The sequence below is a fragment of the Watersipora subatra genome, chromosome 9 (assembly GCF_963576615.1).
Source record: "Watersipora subatra chromosome 9, tzWatSuba1.1, whole genome shotgun sequence".
Lineage (NCBI taxonomy): Eukaryota > Metazoa > Bryozoa > Gymnolaemata > Cheilostomatida > Watersiporidae > Watersipora > Watersipora subatra.
The window spans coordinates 29,364,126-29,376,288 of NC_088716.1; the positions used below are offsets into that span (position 1 = coordinate 29,364,126).

The 12,163-nt window shown below is 34.5% G+C and overlaps 1 protein-coding gene across 2 annotated transcripts in view; it reads left to right on the forward strand.

The window, feature by feature from the left end:
* The window catches only part of LOC137404152 (nucleolar protein 58-like), a 38,287-nt gene that overhangs the window by 10,978 nt on the left and 15,146 nt on the right, over positions 1-12,163 (forward strand). For both annotated transcript variants that reach the window (XM_068090307.1, XM_068090308.1), the window contains exons 5-10: positions 152-294; positions 2,839-2,890; positions 4,616-4,728; positions 6,012-6,074; positions 7,813-7,918; positions 8,070-8,174. In XM_068090307.1, coding sequence (XP_067946408.1) covers positions 152-294; positions 2,839-2,890; positions 4,616-4,728; positions 6,012-6,074; positions 7,813-7,918; positions 8,070-8,174 — 582 coding nt within the window. The remainder of the gene's footprint in view (positions 1-151; positions 295-2,838; positions 2,891-4,615; positions 4,729-6,011; positions 6,075-7,812; positions 7,919-8,069; positions 8,175-12,163) is intronic.

Consider the following 12,163-nt stretch of genomic DNA (forward strand, 5'->3'; position numbering starts at 1 on the left):
TTGCAATAATGACATCCTTGTCGTTTTCAGTTGGTTTAAATTCAACTTTCAACTTTCTCAATTGTGTAAGGCTTTGGCTATGCCAAGTTAGTAGTATGGTCGTAATTGTTGCTGCTTATATTATGCTTACGTCTTTAATGCTTCATTCCAGAAATGGCCAACAGTATGGATTCGAAAACAGAGATGAAAGCCCTCAAGAAGGAGTTCAAAAAGCTAAAGAAAAATTTGTCTTCCAAGAAAGCTGACCTGTCTGGATTAAAAGAGGAAATGAAAGAGAAAAAACTTGCAAAAAAAGTAAGTACAGTCAAACTTGTATTTACAAGTAGGAAACATTTTCTGGTAAAAATTTTGCTTCGACTTATGAAAGATATTTTTTAGATACAAAAGGCCTTTCATACCTTACCCTGTCTGCTTCTCGTGGGTACGACTTAGCACCTTACTCAGTTTCCCTTGCTAGCAAAAGTCAGTTAATGACAAGTGTTTTTTATTCATTGTTTAATTTGGAGTTATCATGTATTGCATACATTGTTGGGACAAATTTCATTTTTAGCTATTCAAGCTTTGTGTTTTCAATATGATGACAGTTTTTTAGTTTGTGCCAATGTAAACTATATTTACGTTTTTAAAAACATTTTTTCTGAGCAAAACCAAACCAAGATAACACTGCAAACCCACCTTTTCTGACCGGCATCTTCCAACCCCTCGTGGTCTTTTCTTAGTCTCGTGTGGACCGCCAAAGTAAACAAACAATCAAACACAACGTTCATAGCTTTTATTAGTTATTTCTGTTTTTTTTGCTTTGTACTTATTCTATTTATATATATAGATAATATAATTCTAACATGCATTTGTTACAAGTTTTAACATTTACATGTTTTATAATTTATCCGAATGTTATATCTGAGTTTTGTGTTGATGCTTGTCGTGGGTATTATTATTGGGCGGTTATATGGAAAAATTGATTTTTACTTATAAAACGGTTTCAAAAACGAATCATTTTTGTAAGAAGACATTCCACTGTATTTGGGATATACGTTGCCTTATCACTCTATATCTGCTCTTTCTCTTGGATATATGAAGACGTATCAACATCCTCAATGAGTGAGATGTTTCAATTTGAGCTTATGTAAGTTTGTTCTCTAAGCCACTGCAAATACTGTTGACATAAAATTAGTTTCATTTAAACTAGTATTAATAAGGGTGTATAAGTCGATGACTTCGTTGGCCATACACCTAACAAGTCGGCCAAATCATGTCTTCCAGTAAAAACACTAAAATACAATCGAGACTGATTTTAGAGAAAAAAAATTGGTTCAACTAAAAAGACAGAATAGTTTGAGAGAGGATAATGAAACCTACTCAAGTCCAATAGGATAAATTATTGTGCCAGACTAGACTAAGGTGTGACAAAGCAATTAACAGTGCAAACAAAGTCCAACATAGCGCATGATAGATTGTATGAAAATGTTTTATGAAAAAGTTGACACAAATTGAGGAGTGTCAGTCAGCTTGATTAGTCTGGTCAGAGTTCTTATCAGTGTGGCAGGTGTTGGCAGTTCTTGGCAGGTGTTAAGCGTAGCAAGCTCAGGCAAACAAGTACTGTAATAACCCAAGTATAATGCACTATTTTTCATCCAAATTTCAACATCTAAAATTTGGGGAGTATTATCCTTGAGTATGTGGAAAATCCCAATTTGCAAAATACACTTCTGTGAAAGGAGAAATCAAATTATGTAAAAAAATTTGATACATTTGTGGTTTTTATCAATCAGTATAATGCAAGGAGGGAAGTTGCTGGAGTCGAAAGATCTGCTCATGTACCGTATTTTCAGTGCTCTAAGACACTGGATCATAAGGCGCAGTATCCATTAGTATGTTAATTTCTGTCATAGTTTACAAGGAAAAGTACTTGGGGTTATAAGGCGTGCCAAGTAAACCAGAGACTATGTTGAATAAGCCCAAGTTTATTCAAATGATTGACAATATCTCTCAACGATGTTTAGTTGTAGGCTAATAAAAATACAAAACCGCTGTTCAGTTGAAACACAAAAATACAACATGGGCTGCCCTCACTTTTTTCACAAAAAGAGAAAAAAAGTGAGGGCTGCCCTCACTTTCTTCACAAAAAGTGAAACTCTGTTTCCAAAAAATTCTTATTTTAATACAAAAATCAAAAACTGTTGCGCAGTTGTGACAAACACGCGCACACAAAATTGGGAAAGCCACTTTCTTTTCTTGTTCATTTCTCGTCCACGTATTCTTCAAACTTTATCTTTAGTGTCCGAGTTGAATGCCAAGTAGGCCTGAATCCCTCTCATTGTTATCAGAGTCAGTCTTACCGCTGTCATAAGCCTGTTCAGTAAAGACTCAAATGACACTATAGACTGATACCTTAGCCTAGAAGCGTCAGCCCTTCAGCAGATAGTGAGCGACTTACTTGCTCGGCGTATGAGATAAAATCTAAAAACTTACAGAAGCGTTATACTTGGGTGATTACAGTACCTTGTCATGTTAAAGAGGCTCTTGGTTCTTAAAATTGACTCTGTATGATAAGGAAGAATAACATCATTTATTTGCTTTGATTAGCTCTAGCTGAGACTGAATTGAGACCTCAACTCTGATCCTGGCCTATACTCAGGTGAACACAACTCCTCAATGGCAGACAAATTTAATTTTTTCATAGCCAACCATTTTCATTATACTAATAGTAAAAACGTTGCATTGATCACAATTTGTGAAAGAAGAAAAGGTTCTGTAAACATATCTTAAGTTCTGTGTTGAAAGGTCAACATTGCTTGGTGACTACCATATTTAAACACGAACATCTTTGTCCTGCAGGACAAGCAAGGAAAAGGCTCAAGAAATAATTTTAAGACGCACTCAAAGAAAGGTAGGAGTTTATTGTGTTCGGTTTTATGTAGATAGTTGGCTGACTAATGTCCCTAGTTGATGAATACATCTCACATCGTCTGTATCATATAGTGGCTGGAGTTGGCTAGGATGCGCCAACAGTTGATTTTGATGGAAGCAAATGCTTGTTGCAAATTATCAGTGAAATCTGCACTCTGGCTCGAAAAGTTTTTGAGTTGTCTAGATGCCTAGCTATAGAAGATGACGATAATAATAATACTATAATGATATTACTATGATAATATTACTATAATAATACTAATAATAATACTATAACAGTAATACTGTAATGATACTATTATAATAATTAGAATAATAATACTGTAATAAGAATAATTAGAATGATAATACTATAATAATACTATAATAATACTATAATAGGACATGTTAATTGATTATTTAATGTTCATGATCAATTTTAGGAGATTCACTAAGTTAATGAGTTGACAATGTATTTATAGAGTCACGTGTAGTACTGTAATGTATTTATAGAGTCACGTGTGGTACTGTAATGTATTTATAGAGTCACGTGTGGTACTGTAATGTATTTATAGAGTCACGTGTGGTACTGTAATGTATTTATAGAGTCACATGTGGTACTGTAATGTATTAATAGAGTCACATGTGGTACTGTAATGTATTTATAGAGTCACATGTGGTACTGTAATGTATTTATAGAGTCACATGTGGTACTGTAATGTATTTATAGAGTCACATGTGGTACTGTAATGTATTTATAGAGTCACACGTGGTACTGTAATGTATTTATAGAGTCACGTGTGGTACTGTAATGTATTTATAGAGTCACACGTGGTACTGTAATGTATTTATAGAGTCACACGTGGTACTGTAATGTATTTATAGAGTCACATGTGGTACTGTAATGTATTTATAGAGTCACATGTGGTACTGTAATGTATTTATAGAGTCACATGTGGTACTGTAATGTATTTATAGAGTCACATGTGGTACTGTAATGTATTTATAGAGTCACATGTGGTACTGTAATGTATTTATAGAGTCACATGTGGTACTGTAATGTATTTATAGAGTCACGTGTGGTACTGTAATGTATTTATAGAGTCACATGTGGTACTGTAATGTATTAATAGAGTCACATGTGGTACTGTAATGTATTTATAGAGTCACGTGTGGTACTGTAATGTATTTATAGAGTCACATGTGGTACTGTAATGTATTTATAGAGTCACATGTGGTACTTCCCCAAAGAAAGGTGAACTAAAACTATAAATCAAATGCAAATAAAGTCTAAAGAAAGCTGAATGTCTAAGATATTTAGGATGACTCACTATAAACATACCATGTTACACACTACAAAAGCCTCAGCAAGTAACTGTTCTCTCATTTGTCCTTGACTTTTAATTAAAACAATCTATAATAGGTGCTACTTTATAACAAATGGTGTCTAGAGAACTGACAGCAATTTAGAATGATATTCAATTACAACAAAATGGCACTTTTTGATTAGTTTTAAAATTAAAATGGTCGAAATCGGATATTGAAATTTGTAATAGATGAAGTTAATACAAGTTTGTTGTGTCTGAACGCCTGTAAGTTGAGAACAATTCCTCTTATCATGCCTTTACCTGTTGGCCTTGCTTTTGCAAAGCTACTTAGAAAATCAAATATTTACACAATCTATTTGTAAATAAGCCCTCTATCAAGGATCTTTGGCGTTTTTTAGGCGAAGAGAAGGCATCCGAGGATTTGCTATTTATGATTCAGAACAAACAGCTCAATCTAATACAACCTTCCACAGCAAAGCCTGACACAAGCACTGCTGACGTTGTGACCATGGTAGGCAGAGACACCATGTTACCCGTTACAAGCTTTATATCAATAACTGTTTTAAAAAATACAGTCTCATTTACAAGTTTAAGATATGAAGTTCATATGAAGAAGTTGAATATAAGCGGAAGGAAAACATGCTCTATAGTAATAAGATATTGAAAGGTGGGAAAGCTAGTTGTCCAGAGAAATTAGGTGCTAAAGTAAGGAACGTTATGCAAACATATTTTCTCACTAGCCGGGTGACAAAGAGAAGACTTCTATTTCCCACTGCTATGGCTCTGATAATAGTTCATTACATGCCAGGTGTCGTGTCTATGGAATTCTTCGTTATTCATAAGCTTACAAGAAGAGCGTAATGTTTAAAAACATGGTTTATAAATAATGGTGATGGAAACCTATTGAAAATTTTGAATGCTGCTATTAAAAATTTGAAACTGCAAAAATTCGAAGTAGTTTTCGGTTTGAATTTATGCTCCCAGCATTTTCGGAGAAAGACAATTCCAATTTTGCTAAGTTTCCATTGAAATGTTTAGTATTTTGATATATATTTAGTGATGACATAGTTTTATGCTGTTTTTTATGTTTTGATTATGAAGGAGCACGAGAATATATTTTACACATGAAATAATCACCAACTTTTCCGTGTTATTTTTATCCATATCCTTTAAAATAGTTGCTTAAGTTGACCCTGGTTTATTTTACTTTCCTCGAAGCCCTAACAAAGATCTGCCATCATCCTTATATGAGTTGAGTTATTTCGATCTAATTTCATGCTTTTTTCACTATGTAATCATCAAACTGCAAATTACTAAATTCAACAGCATTCCTGAGTCACCCATATTGGTATTTCACATATTGGTATTTCACATATTAGTGTTTCACATATCGGTGTTTCACATGTTGGTGTTTCACATGTTGGTGTTTCACATATTATTGTTTCACATATTGGTGTTTCACATGTTGGTGTTTCACATATTAGTGTTTCGTATATTAGTGTTTCGTATATTGGTGTTTCACATATTGTTGTTTCACATATTGATGTTTCACATATTGGTGTTTCACACATTAGTGTCTCACATATTAGTGTTTCGTATATTAGTGTTTCACATATTGTTGTTTCACATGTTGGTGTTTCACACATTAGTGTCTCACATATTAGCGTTTCGTATATTGGTGTTGCGCATATTAGTGTTTCACCTATTGGTGTTTCACATATTAGTGTTTCATATATTAGTGTGTTACATATTAGTGTATTACATATTAGTTTTTCTGTTATCTGTGCATTATAGAAACTTGGACGTTCAAAGTCAAGAAAAAATAAAAAGAAAGGAGACAAGAAAGCCAAAAACAAGGTCGGTACACATCTTACCATTATAACTATGATTGTTCTTATTACTTCTTCCATTTGCCATTATTGTTGTTGTTATCGCTGTTGCTATAATTGCGGTTTGATTAATGCTTATTATTATACCATTGTCATCGGGATCCAATTATTATTGTGCAACCTTTAACCTGCTAGTCAAACTGGGAGTTATTTTTACAGTAAGATGATTTTGTAGTCAGGCAATTTCAATGCTATGATAGTTTATCCCTTTGCGTTAGCCAGTGCTTTAATAAACAAAACAGCTCAAGTTAAGTTGTAGCCAGGAAATTAGGTTCAGGTTTATATATGGTGTAACACTACCATTCCGACTACAATATATGGTGCAACACTACCATTCCGACTACAATATATGGTGTAACACTACCATTCCAACTACAATATATGGTGCAACACTACCATTCCGACTACAATATATGATGTAACACTACCATTCCGACTACATTATATGGTGTAACACTACCATTCCGACTACATTATATGGTGTAACGCTACCATTCCGACTACAATATATGGTGTAACGCTACCATTCCGACTACAATATATGGTGTAACACTACCATTGCGACTACATTATATGGTGCAACACTACCATTCCAACTACAATATATGGTGTAACACTACCATTTCGACTACAATATATGGTGTAACACTACCATTTCGACTACAATATATGGTGTAACATTACCATTCCGACTACATTATATGGTGCAACGCTACCATTCCGACTACAATATATGGTGTAACACTACCATTCCGACTACATTTTGCTCAATATTTTACCTTCCGCCTATGCAATGATCTCTCGATGCCTTAGTTGAGTTTCAGAGGTTATATATTCGGAGGCCAATGGTAGAGCTCAATGTTCTTATGTTTTTACTTGGGCACCTTTGAGTTGAGTCAGAAGTGTCGCAATCCTTTCTATTAAAGTCTTGCCACTATGACCACTCACTGCCACAGCATCTTACTGGCGTGACATACCGCCTGTCATTATAACTTACCATCACGGCTTTTTATTACCATAAACATCTGTTCATTTTATAGCAAATGGTTTATTAGGCTACCAAACTAAAGATGAACCATATTTTGTGTAATGAAATTGGCCTCATCGCAAACTAACTTACCAACAGTTATTCTGAGTGGAGAGTTTTTTTTTAGCATCTCTATGAACCCAACGATTGCTCGCAGTAAATGTTTAATGTTCATTTTTTGAGTACTTTCTAAAGGCATTTCCTTCATTATTCGCCTGATAACTCCTTCTTCATTATTTTTCCAATAATGTTTTCTCCCTTTATTATCGGTCCATTAAAAGGTAACAATGGATGAATTTCTAAAACCTTTCAAGCCAAGTCAATAAAACTTTGTCTAAATCATGGTCTGGTAGTTGTGGAAGCGGATTTTCGGTACCTAAAACTATTACTATAACTGGACACACAAATTACAGACAGACAAACGTTACGATTCATATGTATAGATATGCATGTGTTGTTCGAGCTCCATTAAAACAACCATTTACTAGTACCATACAAGGTCAAGAGGTCAAGAGAACTGATTAAATGGTGGTTTATTATATCGACGCAAATTTTTTGATTCATGACAAGTTTGTATTTGGGCCTCGTCTGCGTTTTTAGACCACCATAAATAGTTTAAAATCAAGGTAAATTGTAGTGAAGCGCTTGAAATTACCAGGCTACATTGAATATTTTTCAGGGTGATGACCTGCTCAACATGGTACAGTCTGATCAGCCACAGCAGCATGATGTCGAACTTGTTCATAAGATTTCATGCAATACAGATGCTGACTGCGAGTCTGGAGGTATATTTGTATCTTGTGCCCCTGTCTAATATACACTGGTCTATCATGCATTCTGTATATCATGCATTCCTATCTGTTACATACTATACTGCAGGATTGTAAAAAAGTTGGCTATATGATTGCATCAAAGTTGATATATTTTTCTTCACAGAGAGTTGTATCGCTAACAAGAGAGGCCACAAGCATTGTAAATCACTCCATGGTACTAATAAGCCTGCAGGAAAGAAATGTCACTCATCTCAGCAGTGTGCTGGAGGTAAGCTCCAAATTCTGGTGTTAGCAAGTGGAGATAACAGCTGGTCTGCCACTACTTAAATATATACACTTTTTGCTAATAGTTAACCCTTTAGCTGGAGAAATGATAAAAATGTCGTTTATTGATTGCGTGGGGCAACGACATTTATGTCGCTTTCGGTAGACATTTATAAAGCTGTCGCCTAGTAACGTTAAACAAAGGACATGAACGCTAGTAAGTTTTAAATATCATCAACAAGATATTAGTCGATGAATTGCAATATGAAACGATTATCTGAGAGGCGTTGCTTTATGCTAAAAGCTAGATAAATCGCGCCTCCTTGGAAAAGAATAAAAGTTAGAAAAACCAGTCAACATGGACTTGACGTTCAGAACGGTAAAATAAAAAATTTATTTGATCCTGCGATCGTTAGTGATTTTTTGTCCGATCAGAATAAAAATAATTCAGATGATAGAAGTGATGTACTTTTTGGACTTGGACTATACTTGGAATTTACAGAGAAAAACGATTGTTATGGTAGCTCGCACGGCTACGTTATAGCATTGAACTCTACCAAAAGGAATGCTTCCAAGCATTTCATACAGGACAATTGTAGGTTGTAGTTTTTTTGTAGCAGTAGATATGTAAACGAATGTTTGTGTGCAAAATATTTTGTTCATAGAAATAAATTCAAGTTTGAGCTATGCGTGTTCATAAAATACCGATTTTATTGAATTTTCAAAAATAAATTACACAACTTCCGGGTGTTATTGCGGGGCTTTAACCCAGCCAAAGGGTTAATAGCGTAAGTATTTAAAAGATTAATTATGGCAGTATGCAAATCATTGGAAAGCTATGTATGTACTCCCCTTATTCTTAATATGAATATTATTAAATATCAACTAGTATTTAACTTTTTATCCTGGTTTTGGTGTAACATAGCGGTACCTGCACATTATGACAAAACAATTCAATAAACAAAATTCTAACAAACATTCCAATAAAAACTAAGTTCATATTCGTTGATTAAATTGGCCTTATTTAACCCTTTCAGTCCTAATTATTTTCCAGTTGACGGCCTGCCAGGCCTAATAAAATTTTCACAATCGTTGTTTAATAAAGTGAGTTGGATTAGATTGAGCATAAATTATGTTGCGTTCAAGATAATTGAAAATGGTTTTAGCAACTTGTTGGTAAGATTCTTAGCTGCAATATGATATTAATATATGCTCATCAAGTTAGCTTCTATGAGATGTTATTGATGAGATTCAAAGCGATATGTTTTGCAAATCGAAAGTCTATGTTTGGTTGTTACTACCAGTCAATCTTTTGGTTGATAACACTTCAATTACAAATAAGAATGACAGAAAAATGTGTTAAGAGCAGGTTACAAAAGGTTTTTGGAGTTCTAACCAGTAGAACTGAAGTTATCAGCCGATATGCAATATCATGGCATAATAAAGCTTCTGATTCATAGTTGAATTAATTGGTATATTATGTCTATATATTATAATTACATTCTATATAGACAATATTTACACTCTAATGACTGCAAACAACCATTATTACAGTTATGATAATAAGACACACAAGATGCAAACAACCTGAGTACAAAACTGATATCATCTAGAAATGCATGAAAATGAGTAAAAAGAATGTGTATCAAAAGAAGTATAAAAAAATGTTCATCAAAAAAGGTATAGAATAAATGTTCATAAACTATAACTATCTGTTGCTGGTAATCACTGACAGGTGTAGACGCTCTTGGCATACCATCATTGCCACTAGTAAAATAATCATCACTTACATTTCCAACCTCACTTACAAGTAACAGCATAACGATAATAAAAATTATTATATAAAAATCTATATCTTGCACAACAATATTTAGAAGTAAATGCATTTACTATGTCATTTGTGTCTACTAAAATTATGAAAAAATTTATCGACTAGAAAAAAGTTGTTTCGAAATAAAAAAATATAATAATTCAATAATTCTACTGTAGTACATTTGAAACTTACCTTGTGCTGCTGATAATTATCATTTTGTTGTTGTGAATCGTTTTCACTGCTGAATTGTTCACCTGAACTTATAACTACGTTAGATTGACTCAGAAATCTAGCAACGACTTTCGGTAAATGTATTCAAAATGGCGACCTCCAGAGTTGAAGAAGTTGAAATCTAACACGGAATTTGCCTGGTAAAATGTTTTTATCCAACCACAATTCTGGTTTCAAAATAAAAATCAGGCTGTTATCTTTCGGAATAAATCTTCAAAAAACAATATACATAAGGGAGTATCAATAAAGTTACTCAGATTGCGTCCCGAAATAGGTGGGCTCAGGCCCAAGTGAACACAACTTCTCCCGAAATAGTTGGGATCAGGAGTGAAAGGGTTAACATGGTTTTCGTACAAGGTGTACATGTAAATATTTGTAAGTAAATTGGTGACCTTTGGAGTATTAGTATCATCTTATATATAGTTGACCAGCCCTTATAGCCAGTCACAGAATAGGATAAAATGGTTGCCCAATAAATAGTGTATATTTCTTGAGAATATTGTTGGTGGCTGACGGTGTGTCTACAAAACTTATCAAATATATAGAGTATGTATAGTCTGAGATTATAAAGTGAGTTTATTCCATAAATGGCATAGGACATGAAAAAAAAATACTAGATGGTCTGATAATTACAATGAACATTCTACAAGTGACAGGTGACTAGTTGGTCTGATAATTACAATGAGCACGTAGAAGTGACAGGTGACTAGGTGATCTGATAATTACAATGAACATGTAAAAGTGACAGGTGACTAGGTGGTCTAATAATTACAAGGAACACTGTAGAAGTGACGGGTGACTAGGTGTTCTGATAATTACAATGAACACTGTAGAAGTGACAGGTGACTAGGTGGTCTGATAATTACAATGAACAGTGTAGAAGGGACAGGTGACTAGGTGGTCTGATAATTACAATGAACATGTAGAAGGGACAGGTGACTAGGTGGTCTGATAATTACAATGAACAGTGTAGAAGTGACAGGTGACTAGGTGGTCTGATAATTACAATGAACAGTGTAGAAGTGACAGGTGACTAGGTGGTCTGATAATTACAATGAACACTGTAGAAGTGACAGGTGACTAGGTGGTCTGATAATTACAATGAACACTGTAGAAGTGACAGGTGACTAGGAGGTCTGATAATTACAATGAACACTGTAGAAGTGACAGGTGACTAGGTGGTCTGATAATTACAATGAACAGTGTAGAAGTGACAGGTGACTAGGTGTTCTGATAATTACAGTGAACAGTGTAGAAGTGACAGCTGACTAGGTGGTCTGATAATTACAATGAACACTGTAGAAGTGACAGGTGACTAGGTGGTCTGATAATTACAATGAACATGTAGAAGTGACAGGTGACTAGGTGATCTGATAATTACAATGAACACTGTAGAAGTGACAGGTGACTAGGTGGTCTGATAATTACAATGAACAGTGTAGAAGTGACAGGTGACTAGGTGTTCTGATAATTACAATGAACAGTGTAGAAGTGACAGCTGACTAGGTGGTCTGATAATTACAATGAACACTGTAGAAGTGACAGGTGACTAGGTGGTCTGATAATTACAATGAACATGTAGAAGTGACAGGTGACTAGGTGATCTGATAATTACAATGAACACTGTAGAAGTGACAGGTGACTAGGTGGTCTGATAATTACAATGAACATTTAGAAGGGACAGGTGACTAGGTGATCTGATAATTACAATGAACAGTGTAGAAGTGACAGGTGACTAGGTGGTCTGATAATTACAATGAACAGTGTAGAAGTGACAGGTGACTAGGTGGTCTGATAATTACAATGAACACTGTAGAAGTGACAGGTGACTAGGTGGTCTGATAATTACAATGAACACTGTAGAAGTGACAAGTGACTAGGTGGTCTAATAATTACAATGAACAGTGTAGAAGTGACAGGTGACTAGGTGGTCTGATAATTACAATGAA